Below are 19,417 nucleotides of genomic sequence, written 5' to 3'. Positions count from 1 at the left end.
GAGGGCTGTGACCTCTGGGCTGGGGTGGGAGGAGAGGGCCCGCTGGTTCATGCTGCACAGGCTGGGCCCAAAGGCACGGCTTGGGTGGAGATGAGCTTTATGGGCGCTGGACTTTGATCACTTGGTGCCAGAGAAAAACCCACAGCCTCCTGGACCCTTGAGGCCAGGGACAGGCCAAAAGTATGTGGGCTCCTGCACACACCACCACCAGGAGGGTCCTTGCTCTCGTCTCCCCCTTGGAAAGGACCCAAGTTTCTGCATGTTGGTGGCTGCCTCACAGCTGGCCAGCCCCTGGTTCTCTGAGCTTGTCACCAGCTGCAGCAATGGCTTGGGCTTCACTGGCCACCAGGGAGATGAATGAAGACAAACTCTATCCCAAACAGGCCTGTGCAGGTTACAACACAAAGGAAAGCTCTGAGCCACATTCTCACCACCATTAAAACTGCCAGAAATGGCAGTGGCTCCTGCTGTCCTTGCAGACGTCCGCCCAGCAGAGTGAGACAGAGAGCCTCTGCATTGTCCTTGTGGCCCACTGAGATGGGGAGACTACGTGGTGGAGTGGGGGCCCAGGAGGAAACGTCCTTCCCCAGGAAGTGTTCATCCCCACCCTGGTGCAGGAGAACCCAGCCCAGCAGGGGACGAGAGATGAGGGGGATGGAAAGGCCTGGATGGCTGGTGGTGAGGAGGAAGGAAGCCCACAGTCCCTGCCCGGCTTTGCCCTCCTCCTCCCGGGTCCTGCCTCTGTCCCGGGTCGGATCCATTGCCTCCTCTTGGAGTCTGTGAAGGCAGCTGGAGAACCAGCCCTGGCCCTGTCCTGGCAGTCAGTTTAGGGCAGAGAAGCCCAAACACACCTTCCAGAGAGGGCAAAGACGCCTGCCAGGGGCTTGTTCTTGCTTCCAGGGCACAGTTCCCACCCCCCCAGGACCCAGAGTAGCCTGAACTGCAAGGCCATGCCCCCATGATGCCACCCGCCTCTGGGTCCAGGGCCACTTTCTGGTCTGTTCCCTGTCTACACTTCCTGCTCCCTCACCACCCCCTCCCCTGTGTAAGGAACCTACCCCCAGCAGGGCATGGATCCTCTTCCTACCTTCTCCTGTGGCCCCCCAGATGAGGCCCTCATCCCCTCTTCTTTTGCCCCTGCCCGGGCCCCCTTGCCCACCTCATGTTTCACCTTCAAGACCCACCTTGGCCACCATGTCTCCTCCAACCTTTGAACTTTGCCTCTAAAAATCACCCCTGACTTGTCCTCTTGCACCAAAAATGCTGATTTGTTCCAGATTCCCAAACAGTGTGGGTCCCTCCGTGACCACCCCCAGCCAAAACAAGCCAGGCACTAGACACCCTCCCCCAGCGGAGGCTGCAGTGCTGTGTCAGTGAGTACATGGAGACAGAGCCCTGGAAGCCCTTGGGAGCCACAGGGGCCACCACCCCTTGGAGACAGCATCCCCGCCTACAGCTTGGTGACAGCCACTTGTGCCTTTCAGGGTAAACTGGATACCTTGTGCAACTTTGTTCAAAGCTGCAACCAGGTGCCATTGATGTGGTGTCAGCCCAGAGACAAGGTAAGCCGAGGACAGGCTTGCTCCTCATGGGACAGGAGCCTTGCTTTTGCCCCGGACTGTTGTGCTCTGGGACTGTGGGACCTTGCCCTCTCTCACTGTACGTGACGCTGACTGTAATGTCACTGTCCTCCACTGTGTATCATCTGAGTGCGTACCCTCACCCGAGGCCCTTGATGAACAGGATCTCATTTCATTCCCATAACAACAGCCGCCCTTTGTCCAGAGTTTACAGGTGGCCACACTGTTCTGAGTACTAACACAAATGCATGCTCTGTGGCTCCCCAACAGCTCTATGGGGGACGAAGCTGAGGCCCTACACAGTTAAGTCACCAGCCCAAAGTCACACAGCCATGGAGCAGTCGGGCCATGCAACAGCCCGGTGCCCGGGCCCTCCCCGTGTGCTTGGCTGCCCATCTGTCCTGCAAGGAGGTCGCTGTTCTGCATTTAGCAGCTGTGGACACTGAGGCTCTGACGTTTAGAGAGGGGCTCAGCGTGACCGGCTTATGAGGGCTGTAGCAGGACTGTGAATGACCCCTGGGGAGGCTCCCTTCCAAGTCTGGCCTCCATGCCCCAACTCATGCTGTCTGGGTGATATGGAAACATCTGGAAAGTACTTCCTTCTGCTGTGCGGTGTGGTAGATGTGCAGACACTTGTGAATATGACTGTCTTCTTGTCTCACTGTGTTGCTTGCAGACCTCCTCTAACCATGAACTGATAGCTATCTGCCGGGAAGCCGTTGTTCTGGGTAATGCTTAGAGCTGGGTACAGATGGGCCTTGTGATGCATCATGGCCAAGGAGCTCCTGAGTCCCTGTGACCCTGCCCGTGGAGGGAGCTCAGCCAAGGGTGTGATAAAGCAGGGGGTGGCTTCACCCCTCCAGGAAGTCCTCACTCAGCAGCTGTCCTTCAGCCACTGATCTTTGGGGAAGTCTCCAATCATAACTTTGGGGTTGTGATGGCTGCCGGCTCCTCTGTGCTCCACAGTCGTCCCTGGTCCCTCACCCTGAACTCACACTCACACACCCTCACACTCTCACACACACACTTCCCCATGAAACGAGCAGGAAATCCAAACTGGAGCCGAAGCTCCAAAGCACTGGAGATCAAAGCTGGCAAGCAGCCATTTGCCAAGCGTTTCAAGAAGCGTCCCTCCACCGTGGAGAGGTTAGGCTGGTGCAGGAAATGTTGGGGTGCTGGCTTAGCTCTCTGCCGTTGGTGGAAAGCCCGAGAGGAAGGAGACCCCCCCACCAGCCACAGGCCCCTGCCCTTCCCCTCTTACGCTTACACCGCCAACTCGGGCTCTGCTGACAGCCAGGCGTTTCCCCTGCTGTCTGGAGCCCCTTGCTCCTCTCCATCGTCCACATGCAGACCCCCTGCAGCTCCCACAGAGGGGCTGTGGCCCGGGGATGCGGGACGCCTCAGTGCAGTGTCCTGCGGTCGTGCTCCTGAGGAGATCAAAGGGTCCCACAGCTGTTGCTAGACACTCGGTCTAGACTAATTTGCTCACATTCTGGAGCCAATAAGCAGAAATAAGGATAAAGATTCCAGTCTGTTCTCAGTAGCACAAACAGCACACCCATGCCTGTGCGTAACACAAGTGTACTGACCTACAATGAAAAGAAGCTATGGTACTTTACTCATGCTATAAAAGAAGATGTGAAAACATGGAGACCTAGACTACAGTGTCAGCTTTTCCTGAAGGAATCCGTGGGCTTAGTGATGCTTTAGTCAAAATTGTAATGAACATTTTTAGGGAATTTGATTAAAATGAGTCCACACTTCACCTGAAAATTAAAAATCAGTGAAGAATAGTTAAGGAATTTTTAGAAAAGAAAAGCAATGCTAGAAGATTTACTTTTTCTTATACTAAAACATTAATGTCCAACAATTAAAAACAATTAATATAATGGGCAGATAAAATAATCGCCCTAAATCAACCGAACACTAGCCGGAAGAGATTGTGTAAATGAGGAGGTTGCCCATGGTGCAGATAATGTGTGTGTGCAGTGAGCTGGGGTCACCTTAAATATGTTTAATGATTGTCCAACATGATTTTTTAAGATTTGGCAAGCTTTTAGGGCAAAGCACACATTAAAGCTTTATTTCACAACATACTAAAATAAATTCCAAATAGTTTAAAAAGTTAGATAATTAAAAGCACTACTGTTAATAACTAGAATAAAATACAAGTAAATATTTGATTTCAGCATAGATGTCTATTTAAGCATTAAACCAGTGGAAGGAAATCACAAAGGAAAATATTCACAGATTGAACCATATCAATTAATTCAACAAGAATTATTCCATGTCAGGTGTTGGGGAGACAGGGGTGAGCAAGAGGAAAAATGTCCCCCTATCACGATGGGCTTCCATTTCCTTTGGGGAATGTCGAGTCGTGACAAATGCTGTCTAGATAGTCAAAAGTCATGAATATGCCAACCAGTGCCTGCTTGGGCACAGTAGACTCTATGACAAGGTGGCACTGAAGCTGAGAACTAACTGATAAAAAGGAGTTGGTGAAGTGAAAATCGAGAGAAGTTCTCCCAGAGGATTCTGGGAAGATTGCAGCATAGGAAGACTCTCAACTCACCATCTCCCATGGAGACAAAAAATCTGCAATGACTTGTGGAACAATTTCTTCTGAGAGAGATCTGGAAACTGGATAGAAAGCACCCCCACAACAAGGGACAACACTGACAGGGGTGGAAGAGGCAGAAATACACCTCTGCTGAGGAAAAAAAGCACATTCTGGCTACAGCATGTCACAGCTGGGAGCTATCTCAAAGCTTTGACTCTTTTCTTGGAGGAGCAGGCGGATCTGATCGGGGGATCTATGCCATATCAGGTGTGCCACCCTGTTGAGTCAGCACAACCAAGGTGAGATCCTATAATAGCTGGCTTTGCTGGCTTTGCAAACCAACAAGGAATAGCCCCAGAAAATGTATCAAGCTTCAGAAAAAGGAAAAACTGCTCTTAAGGGCACATGCCAAGATTCACCCATTCAAAAAACCAACACAAAACCCCAGAAAGAAAAGTGCATAGTTCTTTGGTAAAAGAGACTCACTTGCTAAAGCTCTGAGCACGTCTCAGAGAGGCTGGTGGTGGCTGGGCCCACCCCTCCAGAGTCTGAGATGCTGGTGGCAGCCATCATTGTGACCTAGTTCAGTCTTGCTCATACGGACACTGGAAGATGTCGTTGGTTTCCTTCCTCTAGCCTGTTAGCACAGGGGTTTGCCCCACCCACTAGAGCACCAATTCAATCAAGCACAGTGAGGCAGCCAGCAGCCTACCCCATGGACTGGCCCCACCCACCAGCAAGCCCACAGCAAATTTGTGGGCCCATGTAGGCAGGGTATGTGGGACCTCTGCAATGGGGTGAGTGGGTCTGCCTTGGCGGGGTGTGTAAGCCCATGGCAATGGGGTATGTCAGCCATAGCAGACTCATGCCACAGGCCATCTCAAACAGCCACAAAGGGGATCTTCCCCAGCTTCCAGTGCCTGAAATGATTGTGTGCTGCTGTGCCTTGGCCTGGCCCCACCCATCTGTCCTCCTGAGAGAGTGAACAATATGTATGAGCTGCATTGGAGCTCCTAAGCTCACAGTTGAGCCCCTGACCCTAGCAACCAGCCACATAGCGAGTCTGACTTGCTTAACTAAACAACCAGCTCTGTTGGGGCTTGCCACACCCACTAAAATGACCATAGCAGCCTCACACAGCTGAGCCTTACAAACAGCCAGCCACAGGGCCAGCCTCGCCTACCTGTGTGCTTGCAGCAAGAGCAACCACGCCACAATAGAAGGGCACATGTAGCCTACATGGAAGAGACTCCTAGAACATTTGGAGAGGGAAGTACATTGCCGGGCCCCATAAGACATCTCTTTCATAAGGCCACATTTCCAAAATTGAGGACATAGCTGATCTACCTAGTACATAGATATAAGCACAGAGAAGTAGGCAAAATGAAGAGACAAAGGAATATGTTCCAAATAAGGGAACAGGACAAATCCTCAGAAAAAGAACTAAACAAAATAGAGATAAACAATCTATCTGATAAAGAGTCCAAAGTAATTCTCATATGGTTTCTCACTGATCTTGGGAGAAGAATAGATGAACACAGTGACAACTTCAACAAAGAGCTGGAAAATATAAAAAAGAACCAATCAGAAATGAAGAATACAATACTGCAAATGAAAAATTCAGTAGAGGGAATCAGTAGCAGAGTAGATGACACAGAAGAACAGGTCAGTTCTCTGGATAAAAGAGTAGAGGAAATCACCCAAGATGAACAGAAAAAAGAATTAAGAATTCAAAAGAATAGAGACAGTGTAAGGGACCTCTGGGACAACATCAAGTGCAGTAACATCCATATTATAGGTGTCCCAGAAAGAGAAGAGGGAGACAATGGGACAGAGAACCTATTTGAAGAAATAATACCTGAAAATTTCTCTAACCTGAGGACAGAAGCAGACATCCAGGTACAGGAAGCACAGAGAATACCAAACGAGATGAACCCAATGAGACCCACACCAAGACGTTATAATTAAAATGTCAGGAAATGAAAGAGAGAATCCTAAAAGCTGCCAGAGAAAGGCAACAAGTTACCTTGGAAACCCCAGAAGGCTATCAGCTGACTTCTCAGCAGAAACCTTACAGGCTGGCTAGATGGGAGTAGCACAATATTTTCAAAGTGCAGAAAGGAAAAGACCTACAGCCAAGAATCCTCTATGCAGTAAGATTATCATTCAGGATGGGAGGAGAAAGAGTTTTCCAGACAAACAAAACCAAAGGAATTTTGCATCACTAAACTGGCCTTACAATAAATGTTAAAGGCACTTATTTAAGTAGAAAAGACCAGACCATAAATAGGAGTAAGAAAATTATCAAAGAAAGAAATCACTGGTAAAGGCAAATATGCAGGAAGGTAGTGGATCAGCCACCTATAAAGCTAGTATGAAGTTCAAAAGACAGAAATACAAAAATAGCTATCTCTGTGATAAGAGGTTAAGGGATACACACACGCACACACACAAACGAGTAAAATACATCAAAGACATAAAATGTGTGAGGGAATAAAGGAGAATGGCTTTTGTAAGAGGTGAAACTTAAGAGACCATCAACTTACTATAGATTGCTGTTTACATAGTTATTATATATGAATCTCATGGTAATCACAAATCAGAAACCTTAATAAATACACCAAAAGTAAAGAAAAAGGATCCCAAACATAATACTAATGAAAGTCATCAAGTTGCAAGGGAAGAGAGCAAGAGAAGAAAGTAACAGAGAAGAACTACAAAAACACCCAGAAAAAAGTAACAAAATGGCAATAAGTACATATTAATCAATAGTTACTTTAAATGTCAATACACTAAATGCTCCAATCAAAAGACTTAGCGTGGCTGTATGGATAAAAAACAGGACCCATATATATGCTGCATACATTGATACACTTCTGACCTAAAGACACTCACACACTGAAAGTGAAGGGATGGAAAAGGATACCCTATGCAAATAGCAGTGAAAAGAAAGCTGGGGTAGCAATACTCATATCAGACAAAATAGACATTAAAACAAAAATGTAATAAGAGACAAGAGGGGCACTACATAATGATAAAGAGAACAGTCCAAAAGAGGACATAATGCTTCTAAATATCTAGGCACCCAACGTAAGAGCACCTAAATGTAGAAAGCAATTATTGACAGACATAGAAGCAGAAATTGACAGTAACACAATCATAGTAGGGGACATTGACACTCCACTTAGATCAATGGATAGCTCATCCAGACAGGTGATCAGTAAGGAAATATTGGACTTAAATGACACATTAGACCAGGTGGACTTAGATATATGCAGAACATTTCATCCAAAAACCACAGAATACAAATTCTTTTCAAATGCGCATGTAACATCCTCAAGGATAGATCACACATTAGGCCACAAAACAAGTCTCAATAAATTTGAGAAGTTGAAATAGTACTAAACATCTTTTGTGACCACAATAGTATGAAACTAGAAATCAACTACAAGAAGAAGACTGGAAAAGCCACAAATATGTGGAGATTAAAGAAAATGCTACTGAACAACTGTTGGGTCAACAAAGAAACCAAAGGAGAAACCAAAAAATACCTGGAGACAAATAAAAATGAAAATGCAAGATACCAAAATTTATGAGATACAGCAAAAGCAGTACTAAGAGGGAAGTTTATAGAAATACAGGTCTACCTCAAGAAACAGGAAAAATCTCAAATAAACAATCTAACAAGACATCTAAAGGAACTGGAAAAAGAAGAACAAACAAACCCAGCATCAGTAGAAGAAAGGAAATAATAAAAATGATGGTGGAAATAAAGGAAATAGAGACTAAAAAGACAGTAGAAAAAAATGAAACTAAGACCTGGCTTTGAAAACATAAACAAGATTTAAAAACCTTTAGCTAGACTCACCAAGGAAAAAAGAGAGAAGGCTCAAATAAATAAAATCAGAAATGACAGGGGAGAAGTTACAACAGGCACCACAGAAACACAAAGGATTACAGGAGAATACTACAAAAAGCTATATGCCAACAAATTAGATAATCTAGAAGAAATAAGTAAATTCTTAGAATCATACAAACTTCCAAAACTAAAGTCAAGAGGAAATAGAGAATCCGAATAGACAGATCACTAACAAGGAGATCAAAACATAATCAAAAACCTCCCAAAAAACAAAAGGCCAGGACCAGATGGTTTCCCTGGTGATTTCTACCAAACACTCAAAGAAGACTTAATACCCATCCTTCTCAAACTCTTAAAAATCAAAGAGGATGGGATGCTTCCTAATTCCTTCTATGAGGCCAGCATTACCTTGATACCAAAACCAGACAAGGATAACATGAAAAAAGAAAATTACAGGCCAATATCACTGATGAATATAGATGCAAAAATCTTCAACAAAATACTAGCAAATCGAATCCAACAGTACGTTAAAAAGATCATACACTATGACCAAGTGGGATTTATTCCAGGGATGCAGGGATGGTTCAACATCTGCAAATCAATCCACATGATACACCACATTAACAAAATGACAAAAATCACATGATCATCTCAGTAGACACAGAGAAAGCATTTGACAAGATTCAACATCCATTTATGATAAAAACTCAGAATAAAATGGGTATAGAAGGAAAATAACATAATAAAGGCCATATATTGACAAACCTACAGCTAACATCTTACTCAATGGTGAAAAACTGAAAGCTATTCCTCCAAGAACAGGGACAAGACAAGGATGTCCACTTTCATCACTCTTGTTCGACATAGTATTGGAAGTCCTAGCCAGAGGAATCAGACAATAAAAAGAAATAAAAGGAATACAAATTGGAAAGGAAGAAGTAAAACGGTCACTCTTCACAGACGACATTATTTTATATATAGAAAACAAAGAATCCATCAAAAACCTATTAAATGAATACAGTAAAATTACACAGTACAAAAATCAACATGCAAAAATCAGTTGTGTTTCTATACACCAACAACAAAATATCAGAAAGAGAAATTAAGAATACAACCCATTTACAATTGCAACAAAAAGAATAAAATACCTAGGAATAAATTTGACCAAAAACTTGAAAGACCTGTACACTGAAAACTGTAACACATTGTTGAAAGAAATCAAACGAGGCACAAAGAAATGGAAAGATATTCTGTGCTCATGGATTGAAAGAATTAGCGTAATGAAAATGTCTGTACTTCCTACAGCAATCTACAGATTCAGTGCAATTTCTATCAGAGTCATGACATTTTTCACAGAATTAGAACAAAGAATTCTAAAATTTATATGGAACAATGAAGGACCGAAAATAGTCAAATCAATCCTGAGAAAGAACAAAGCTGGACATATCACACTCCCTGGCTTCAAAATATGCTACAAATGTATAGTAATCAAACAGCATGGTACTGCAGTAAAACAGACACACATCAATGGAACAGAATTGAGAGCCCAGAAATAAACCCACACATCTATGGACAGCTAATTTTCGACAAAGGAGCCAAGAACTTACAATGGAGAAAGAAATGTCTCTTCAACAAATGGTGTTGGGAAAACTGGACAGCCACATGCAAAAGAATGAAAGTAGACCATTATCTTACACCATACAGAAAAATTCACTCAAAATTGATTAAAGACTTGAATGTAAGACCTGGAACCATTAAATTTCTAGAAGAAAACATAGGCAGGACACTCTTCAACATCAGTCTTAGCAGCATATTTTCAAATACCATGTTTGACTGGTCAAGGGAAATAATAGAAACAATAAACAAATGGGACTACATCAAACTAAAAACTTTCTGCACAACAAAGGAAACTATCAACAAGACAAAAAGATAACCCAACAATTGGGAGAAGATATTTTCAAATCATATATCTGGTAAGGGGTTAATATCCAAAATGTACAAAGAACTCATACATCTCAACAACAGAGAAACTAACAACCCAATTGAAAAATGGCAAAAGATCTGAACAGACATTTCTCCAAAGAAGATATACGGATGGCCAACAGGCACATGAAAAGATGTTCAACATCATTAACTATCAGGGAAATGCAAATCAAAACTACAATGAGGGGCCGGCCTGGTGGTGCAGCAGTTAAGTTTGCACGTTCTGCTTCAGGAGCTCAGGGTTCACAGGTTCAGATCCCAGGTGTGGACATGGCACCGCTTGGCAAACTATGCTGTGGTAGGCGTCCCACATATAAAAAGGTAGAGGAAGATGGGCACGGATGTTAGCTCAGGGCCAGTCTTCCTCAGCAAAAAGAGGAGGATTGGCAGATGTTAGCTCAGGGCAAATCTTCCTAAAAAAAAAACTACAATGAGATATCACCTCACTCTGGTCAGAATGGCTATAATTAACAAGACAAAAAATAACAAACGTTGGAGACGATGTGAAGAAAAGGGAGTTCTCATACACTGCTGGTGGGAGTGCAAACTGGTGCAGCCACTAGGGAAAACAGAATGGAGATTTCTCAAAAAATTAAAAAGAGAAATACTGTATGATCCAGTTATTCCACTTCTGAGTATCTATCCAAAGAACACAAAAACACTAGTCGACAAGATATTTGCACCCCTATATTCATTGCAGCATTATTCACAATAGCCAAGACTTGGAAACAATCTAACTGCCCATCCATGGATGAGTGTATAAAGAAGATGTGGTATATATACACAATGGAATACTACTCAGCCATAATAAAGGATGAAATCTTGCCACTTGTGAAAACATGGGTGGACCTTGAGGGCATTATTCTAAGTGAAATAAGTCAGACAGAGAAAGTCCAATACCATATGATCTCATTCATAACTGGAAGATAAAAACAACAACAACAATAGCAACAAACAAAAACATAGATACAGAGATTAGATCGCTGGTTACCAGAGGGGAAGAGGGAGGGAGGAGGGAGAAAGGGATGTGTATGGTGACAGATGGTAGTTGTTCTTTGGGTGGTGAACATGATGTAGTCTGCACAGAAAGCACAATATAATGATGTACACCTGAAACTTATGTAATGTTATAAACCAATGTTACCTCAATAAAAAACTTCTAAAAATTAAAAATGTATTTCAAAGCCAAAAAAAAAGAAGTCCTTCCAAACAGAGGAAGCAGCCAGTGCAAATGCCCTGAGGCGCATGGGCTTGATGAATGGCAAGGCCGGAAATGAAATACCATCTTCATCAATACAGTGGTCAAGATGCTCACATGATACTCACTGTCACCCCTTGTGGGGTCTAGGGGACAGATGCATACCAGCCCTGTCAGTCCGAATGTTAACTGTCAGTCCAGATGTTAACAAGAGCACCAATTCCAGAAGCAGCTGTTGTCCTGTGTCTGGGTCCACAGATACGGAGCTCTCTTCTGATGGTGATGAATGAATGAATGAGCGCTGCAAATCAGGCTCGCTAATATGAAGAGACTTTGGGTCATTTCTCTGACTCAAGAGGGCTTTGGGATCTGGTAATACTAAGCCACAGAAATCTGCTTTGGGGGCCACTGTGGAGGGATGGGGAAAGGTCTCTTTGGCATTTCAGGAGCGCTCATAGGTAAGAAGTTGCTTCAACCTCTTACTAACTCTGTGAACTTGTCCTAATTTCTTAAATTCTCCAAGCCTTCCCTTTCTTATCTCAAAAATAGGGATGAAATAATAAAACTCCACTGTCTAAATAATGCAGATATGAAGAATGCTGGGTCAGTTTTTGGCAAGGCTAAGTGAATGTCCAGCTGAGTCCAATAGCCCAAAGACCAGAGGTCCTAGAGTCTCATTGCCAGATCCAATCCGGGGCTGCCTACCAGTTGGCTGCTCCTGGTGGTAGGGGCCCACTCCAGCATCAGTATAGAAGGCATGGCTCTGGCTCCTCAGGTGTCTGGGATGGACATCAGGAGAACAGCAGTGCGATCTTCTGTGCTAACTGATGCCTGTCTCCTCTCAGTGCTTGACTGGGAAGATACAGGAGACAAGGAGCCCACCCTTTGCCTCCCCGTTCTGGAGAAGAGCTTATCTGCTGGGTCCTCACCTTGCTCTATCCTCCCTCGCAATTGGAAAGAGAACAACCTTAGCTCTCACCCCAGGAAAGTCGCCCATCACCCATGGCATTATAGTCCAACTTGTGATGTCTCAGCCTGTGTTCTTATGGGGCTTTACTCTGAAGAGTCAATCAGGTACAGTGTGTGAAAGCACCCAGCATGGAAAATGAATGTGGAGCTCTTGGGAAAGAAGGGAGAGAAACTTAAAAAAGAGGGAAAGAAGATAAGACAGGGTCTGAAGTTGGAACATGCCTGGAAGGAGGTGGTAACCGGGAGATGGAGCCCTGGCATCGGGGTTGATGGAAGGTATAGGGAGAGGCAAGTGGTCAGCAGTTAGAAAGTCCCCAGAGCCCTGGGGCCCCACAGCTGGCACCTTCTCCTCCTAAAAAGGAGGGCGACTGGCCCCTCTCAGCATCAGAACAGACCCTACAGCTGGGCGGGAAGAAGGGTGAGGAGGACAAGGGCCCACCCCTCCTGGCTTCTGTCATACCTCCCTCTCAAGCCAGAAGATGGCAGCTTGTCAACTATTATCCTGGAGGTGATGCAGCTACAGGGAGGGTGCCTGCACAGGAAGGACAGGCTAGTCCCGGAGGATGTTGTTAGTTCCCGCGATGGGCCTCAGCCTCCCGGTATACTTGGAGAGCTTTCCTTCCTAGGCCTAGTTTGTGCGTAAAGACGTCATGGTCTCTAACCTGTGCCTCAGAATGAGTGCACAGTACAAAAGAGAAGGCAGTTAATGAGGAGGCTTTATTCTGGAGGAGATTGGTTTGCATTCAGGTCCCATCTTTTGTTGGACTGGACCATGTGACCCAGTGATCAGTGTGACAGCCCTCTCCTCAGTCTCCCTGCAGGTCAACCAGGCTAGGGGGCAGGAGCCTGACCTCCCCCACCCCCCCAGGTGTCACGGTTCATCAGAGACAGACATGTAATGAAAAGGTCTCAGAGCTCAGGCTCCATGCTAGAGCGGGAGCATTATGACTGCAGGGTCCCTAAGACAGGCTGGGCAGGAACAGTCATGTTTGTTGGAAATGAGATTGAGGGGCTTTGTGGAGGAGGTAAGGCTTGAGGTGAGTCTTAAGAGGTGAGTAGGAGTTCACCAGGCAGGAAGACTCGAGGAAGGGCACTCCAAAGAGAGAGAACAACCTACGTAAAACCTTAGAAATGGGAACCTTAGTGCTTCTGAGAAAGACTTTTATCTGATTGCCTGCCTCCTAAGCCCCTAGCGCACAGCCTTGCGAGAAGCCTACCTATTCTCCATTAATAGTCCAGGCTCTCAATTTGCCTTCATGATTCCAAGAGAGCTTCTGGAGCTCCAGCCATCACATCCGTATTCCAGGCAGAAAGAGGCAGGAAAAAGGCAAAAGGGCTTTCTACAAAACACTGCCCAACAGTTCCCGTCTACATTCCATTGGCCAGAATTGATTTACATGGCCATCTTGTTCAGCAATGGAGACTGGGAAATGTCATTTTACAGCTGAGCACATTGCCTCTCCCAGCAAAATCACATCTCTTGTTATTAAGGAAGACAGGAAGCGTGTGCCTGGCGCCCCAACCACCATTAGACATTGCCAGCCCCATTTAGAGACGGGAAAACAGTTCCCAAGGGGCTGAGTGACTTGCCTGAGGTCAGAGACAGGGTAGGATCCCAGCCCTTCCCCCTCACATTGAGTGAATGACATTTAGCGCTTTTCTAAGAGGCCCTGATCAAGCTTCAGGGCCTAAGAATCCGGCAGAGGGAAAGGCATAACAGACAAACGTGGAGAGAAGAATTGTGTCTGTGTGTCTTGGAGCAGTCCGATGGCATGCTGATGGCCTTGGCTGGGCTGTGCCCAGGGTCCAGGGGCAGGCCTGAGGAGGCTCCATGGCAGAGAGGGATGGGGAGCTCTGCAAACAGGCAGCTCGTGCGTCTGGAAGCACTCTTTTCCCCTGTCCTCACATCCTCTCGGTCCCCTCTCCCACCAGCCTCCTGAGTTTGCTGTAAAGATTTTTCTGTGCAGGCTGTTCTGTGTGGAACACAGTGCCCTTGCCATCAGATCAGCATCACCACGCTTGTCAGGAGCATTAGCTCTCTTATTGGTGTGGGCCGGGGTTGGGACAGGTGTTAGGAGAAAAACAAATCCCACAGCAGAGTAGTCCATTGTTAGATGTGAAGCCTGAGCACTTACAGCATCTCCTATTGAATAAAGGATAAATTCGACTTAATAAGGGCAAAGAGCTATAGCATCCAGGGCCCCAAGGCCCCCTGCATCATCCTCTGTCCCCCTGGGTGGTCCCCACTCTGGGAAGATAGCATGGATGTCATTCCTCTCCATCCTGTTCTCTTTGGCTTCTCCTTGGTTCCATTTTAAATCTAGCTGTGACATTATTGGTTTGACAACTGCTCAGACACAACACCTCCCTCAGCCGCAAGCTTCTGCCAGAGGGCATGCACTCCCTCATCCAGGAAAGCCCTTTGCTCCCTGTCCCTCTGCAGCTTCCTGTGCAGGCTGGCCTAACAGCTGGGTGTGGCCACTGGCAAGTCGATGGTAAGGGACCATAGGAAAGAGCGACAAAGAGGGACACGTAAGAACCTTGACAGCAGACATAAGAACTGGGGGACCGCAGCAGCAAGGACAAGGGCGCCTGCACAGGAGGGGGCCGAGGGGGCCGAGAGCACAGCAGCAGCAGCAGCAGCAGCATTGCCTGTATTCTTAGATCACTCTGTATGCACAGTATGTTCATTAACTGGTGTGTCACCACACGTGTCATTTACACAGCTCTTCACATCCGCTGCCTTGATCCAATCCTTGCTGCACCCCTGGATGCACTGTCTGTATTCCACAGAGGAAAATGCTGAGGTTTGAAGCCCGCCCAGGACTTGCACTTGTCTCTGCTGCCTCCTGAGTCTGCCCACCTTCCCCTGTGGATGAGATTCTAACATGGCCCCCAGCCTCGCGGAAAACTGCTCAACACATCTGGGTGGTGGCAGGGGAATGGTGCGCACAATTCAGGAGACTCACCACGACTTCTGGGTGCCGGTGTGCTCACCAGCCAAATCTGCTCACTCTTTCAGTGTTTTTATTGCAGGTCGTCCACCTGGGCGAGTGTACTACTTTCTTGTGGATGCTGTAACAAATCTCCACAAATGTAGTGACTTAAAACAACACAAGTTTATTTTCTCACAGTTCTGGTGGCCAGAAGTGTGAAATGGGTTTCCCTGAGCAGAAATCAAGTTGTCACCAGGGCCACACTCCTTCCTGAGATTCTGGGGAGAGTCCCTTTCCTGTCTTTTCCACTCTTAGAGTGGCATTCCCATTGTTCCCTGGCTCCTTCCTCTGACTGAAGGCCAGCGGGGCGGCTCCTTAAGTCTCTCTCCCCTCCCACGGTCTCATCGCCTTCTCTGCGTCTGGAGCAAATCTCCCTCTGCCTCCTCTCACAGGACCCTTGTGAGCACCTGTAGGACTCACCCAGGTGACCCAGGATAATCTCCCCATCTCAGGATCCTTGATGAAGCCACATCTGCCAAGGCCCTTTTGCGATGTAACCTCAACACCCACAGGTCCAAGGATTAGGACCTGGATGTCTTTGGTGGCCGTTATTCAAGTGACCATAGCAAACCACTGAAGTAGAAGCTCCTTTGGGAGCAGGGATTGTCCTGTTCTGCACCTTGCACTTGTGTGACACATAATGAGCAGAGGGGCATGAAGGCATGAAGGGGTGAGTGTACATGGCACAGGGGTGTGCAAGGGCCACACTAAGGAAGGGCCAGGCCCAGCGGCCTTTGCTCAGCCTGTGCACCTAAAAGCCTGGCTGTCCTGGTGTGCCAGTGGGTTTGTTTGGGTGAAAGGCACACTCTGTGGTGTTTGAGGAACCTCCCACTGGAAGCAAACTGGGGGTCTTGGAAGGGCCGCCGTGGTCTCCCTCCTTTTGGGTGTGCTCCTTCATGGAGCCTGGAGGCCCTTTCTTACTTGCTGACTGCATCCCGTGGAGCTGGAGTAGTCAGAGATGCTGCGAGCTGGTCAGTGTGCCCAGGCCACCCTCCCTGGCACATCCGGGCCCTTCAGCTGGGAGTCCTCAGCTAAGGCAGAGCTGGGGTGAGCCGGAGATGACAGGCAAACCAGGGGTGGTTGGTACTACAGAGATTTTGCTGTCATAAAGGGCCTGCATCATTCTCTTCCCAAAATAAGAAGGCCCATGGGTGCTGCTGCCTCCACAGCCTGTCACCCATCCGAGGGTGCCCCCACCCACCTTTGCCTTGGGGACCCGGAGCCCAGCCTGAGGACTGTGTTGAGGGCTCATCCCTTCAGCACACGCTCACCGACAGAGCCTGGGCAACGCTGGGGCTCATGCGGCAGTCAGGCCTCTTCCTTTCCCCAAGGATCCCAGTTTAGGGGGGGAGAGGAAACATTTAACACCAGAGCAAAAGGAGTCCAGACTCAGAAAACTGGGAAGGCAGGGCAGACTTCTGAGGCTTGAACAGAGTCTCAAAATAGTCATCCACACTAGAGGTCAGCACCCCGGAAAAGCAAGGGCATCGATAAAGGTCCACCCTGTGGGTCCAGACGGGTCCTGAGCCTGATTCTCTTGAGCCACAAAAACTGCAGCCTTCTGGTCCCCATTCCAGTGTCTTCTCAGTGACCTTCTCTCTCTTCCCTTCCCTGCAGGGGAGGTGCATCAACTTCACCCTAGTTCAGCCGCCCTGCGTGCAGATGCCCTGTGGCTCAAATATCTGCCTTCAACCCAGCCAGGAGAGCATCCCCCTCAACAGCTGCTGCTCACGGTGCCAACACCCCCCAGTCATCTGCTCCCGGCCTGCCTCCAGGATGCTGTCGCTGATCCCCCCCCATGCCCAGGCACTCTGCAGAACTACTTTGTCACTCCCACCCCCATAGTTTGAGCTCTAAAGCACCAGAAACCCAAGATTGTTAAGAGCCCCTTGTGTACTGAATTGTACATATATATTGAGTCTTGGTTTACAGTCAAAAGGAGTTGGAATTTGTTGCTGATCAGCAAGAGAGTTTGGTACCAGGTGAGCATTGCCCCACTGTGTGAGACCTATCTATACTGCTCCTGCTGGGACAAAGCACCCTAGTGTCCTGTGGATGCAGACGTGGATGCGTCCCACTCCCCATAGCCTGGTCTTCATCTCTCACCAAGGGCTGGGGTGCGTGGGGTTTTAGCCAAATGCTGGTCTTTGAAAAGGCCAAAAACAACTTTGAAATGTGAATATAATCCTGTGTCTGTCACTCACTGGCTGTTACTTAATCTCTTGGGCAAGTTATTAATCTTCCTATGCTTCAGATTCCTCATTGAAAAGATGGGAATAATCATGTCTCCTCTACAAGGTGCCATGAGGGTGATGGTAAGTGCTGCAGTGTGCTCACCTCAGGGCCAGGTCCCAGGTAAAGACTCAGGTGCCCAATAGTTAAGGTCTTCCATTGCTGCCTGGGAGAAGAGAGGAAGATGAGCTCAGGGGAGTTAGAGAGGAGACCATGCCTGGACCTTTCAGCTCTGGACACCAGGGTATAGGGTTGGCACAGATAAGCATCCTTTGTAACGAAGCTGCTGACCACATGTGAGTTCACTCCCGGGCCCACCACCCACGTAACCTCCAGACACCACTGGTAAAGGCCCTGGCATCTACTACCTCCTTCAGAAATGTTAGTTCCCTTCCTGTCCCCTCAATATTTCTCATGCTATAAAGGAAATCCTAGGTGCCCACTTTCCTGAGCTTTCAGATCTGCTCCTCTCTTGACAGAGCCAGAACTCCCAATCTTTCAGATCCTTTCCCCCCGCATCTTGGAAGACCTGATCAAGTTTTCCTTCCATACTAACATGCTAGAGTACTACACATAGACAAGACTCCATTGTGAAATCCCAGGATGCAGGTGTAAGCCTGAAGCATCACCCTGGACCACCGAGTCTGAGAAGGAAAGAGGTGGCTGCTTACTCAAATGTGCACATACCAATGCAATGAATCAGGAATCGTGAAGAATCACGTACACAATATGATGAAAAGAAACAAAAATGCTGCAATTACTGACCCTAAAGAAATAGAGATCTATGAACTGTCTGACAAAGAATTCAGAATAATACTGTTAAAGAAATTTAGTCAACTACAAGAACACACAGACAGAGAACTAAATGAAATCAGGAAAACAATGCATGAACAAAATGAGAAGTTCTACAAGGAAACAGAAACCATCAAAAGAACAAATAGAAAGCTAGAGCTGAAGAATACAATGGCTTTACTGAAGAATATAAGAGAGTGATTCAGCATCACACTTGAACAAGCAGAAGAAAGAATCAGTGAACTAAAAGATAGGTCATTTTAAATTATCCTGTCAGAGGAGCAAAAAGAAAAAAGAATTAAAGAGAGTGAAGAAAGACTATGGGACATTGTCAACAGAAATAATATATGAGTTATGAGAATCCCAGAATGTGAAAAGAAAAAGGTATGGAAAGTATAATCAAAGCAAAAGGGTTGAAAACTTACCAAATGTGGAGAGAGAAATGGACACCCAGATTCATGAGGCCCAGAGGACCCCTAATTTGTTGAACTTGAAAAAGCTATATGAGAGACATTATATGTAAATTGTCTAAAGACAAAGACCGAGGGAATTTTGAAAGCAGTGAGAAAAGTGAGTTGTCACATACAGGGAACCCTGTAAGACTTAGAGAGGGTTTCTCAACAGAAACTCTGCAGGCCGGGAGAGAAAGAGATGAAACATTCAAATAGTGAGAGAGAAAAAAACCTGTCAACCAAGAATACTATGCCCAGCAAGGCTGTTCTTCAGAAATGAAGGAGAGATAAAATCAGACCTAAACAAAATCTGAGGCAGTAGGACCTGCCTACAAGAACTGCTAAAGGACATTCATCAAGTTGAAATGTATAATGATTAACATCATGAAAACATAAGAATGTATTTGTAAAACACACTGGTAATGGCAAATATATTGTCAAAGTCAGATTCTCTAATATTGTATGGGTGGTTCATAATTCACTTAGAACTTTAGTTAAAATGTTTAAAAAATCTATTAAACAACTATAAAAACAATAATTTGTTATTGGATACATAATATTAAAAATATGTAAATTGTAATATCAATAATCTAAAATGTGAAGGGAGGAGAGGTAAAAGTATAAATTAGTGTATGGTATCAGTTTTAAGTGGTTATTAGCTTAAAATAGGATGTTATAAATATAAGATATTTTAGGTAAGCCTCATGGTAACCACAAAGCAAAAATCTTTCATAGAGATAAGAAAGACTATGAAAAAGAAATCCAAGCATACTCCTTCAGAAAGTTATCAGATAAC

At 46.1% G+C, this 19,417-nt stretch overlaps 1 protein-coding gene across 4 annotated transcripts in view; it reads left to right on the top strand.

Annotated features, from left to right (window-relative positions):
* The window catches only part of LOC102147509 (anthrax toxin receptor-like), a 63,530-nt gene extending 46,184 nt beyond the window's left edge, over positions 1–17,346 (top strand). Inside the window, exons 16-17 of one of the 4 annotated variants that reach the window (XM_005603281.4) lie at positions 1,485–1,562; positions 16,763–17,346. In XM_005603281.4, the coding sequence (XP_005603338.2) occupies positions 1,485–1,562; positions 16,763–16,990 (306 nt within the window). In that variant the 3' untranslated portion in view covers positions 16,991–17,346. Of the gene's footprint in view, positions 1–1,484; positions 1,563–2,256; positions 2,523–12,025; positions 12,426–14,875; positions 15,283–16,762 lie in introns of those variants that run through there. The other 3 variants (XM_070229843.1, XM_023648542.2, XM_023648556.2) reach the window with 3 other exon arrangements.
* The last annotated feature ends 2,071 nt before the right edge of the window (positions 17,347–19,417 follow it).

The sequence above is a fragment of the Equus caballus genome, chromosome 1 (assembly GCF_041296265.1).
Source record: "Equus caballus isolate H_3958 breed thoroughbred chromosome 1, TB-T2T, whole genome shotgun sequence".
Taxonomy (NCBI): Eukaryota; Metazoa; Chordata; class Mammalia; order Perissodactyla; family Equidae; genus Equus; species Equus caballus.
Note: the sequence above shows the minus strand (reverse complement) of the source record. Positions and strands in the feature narration are given on the sequence as shown.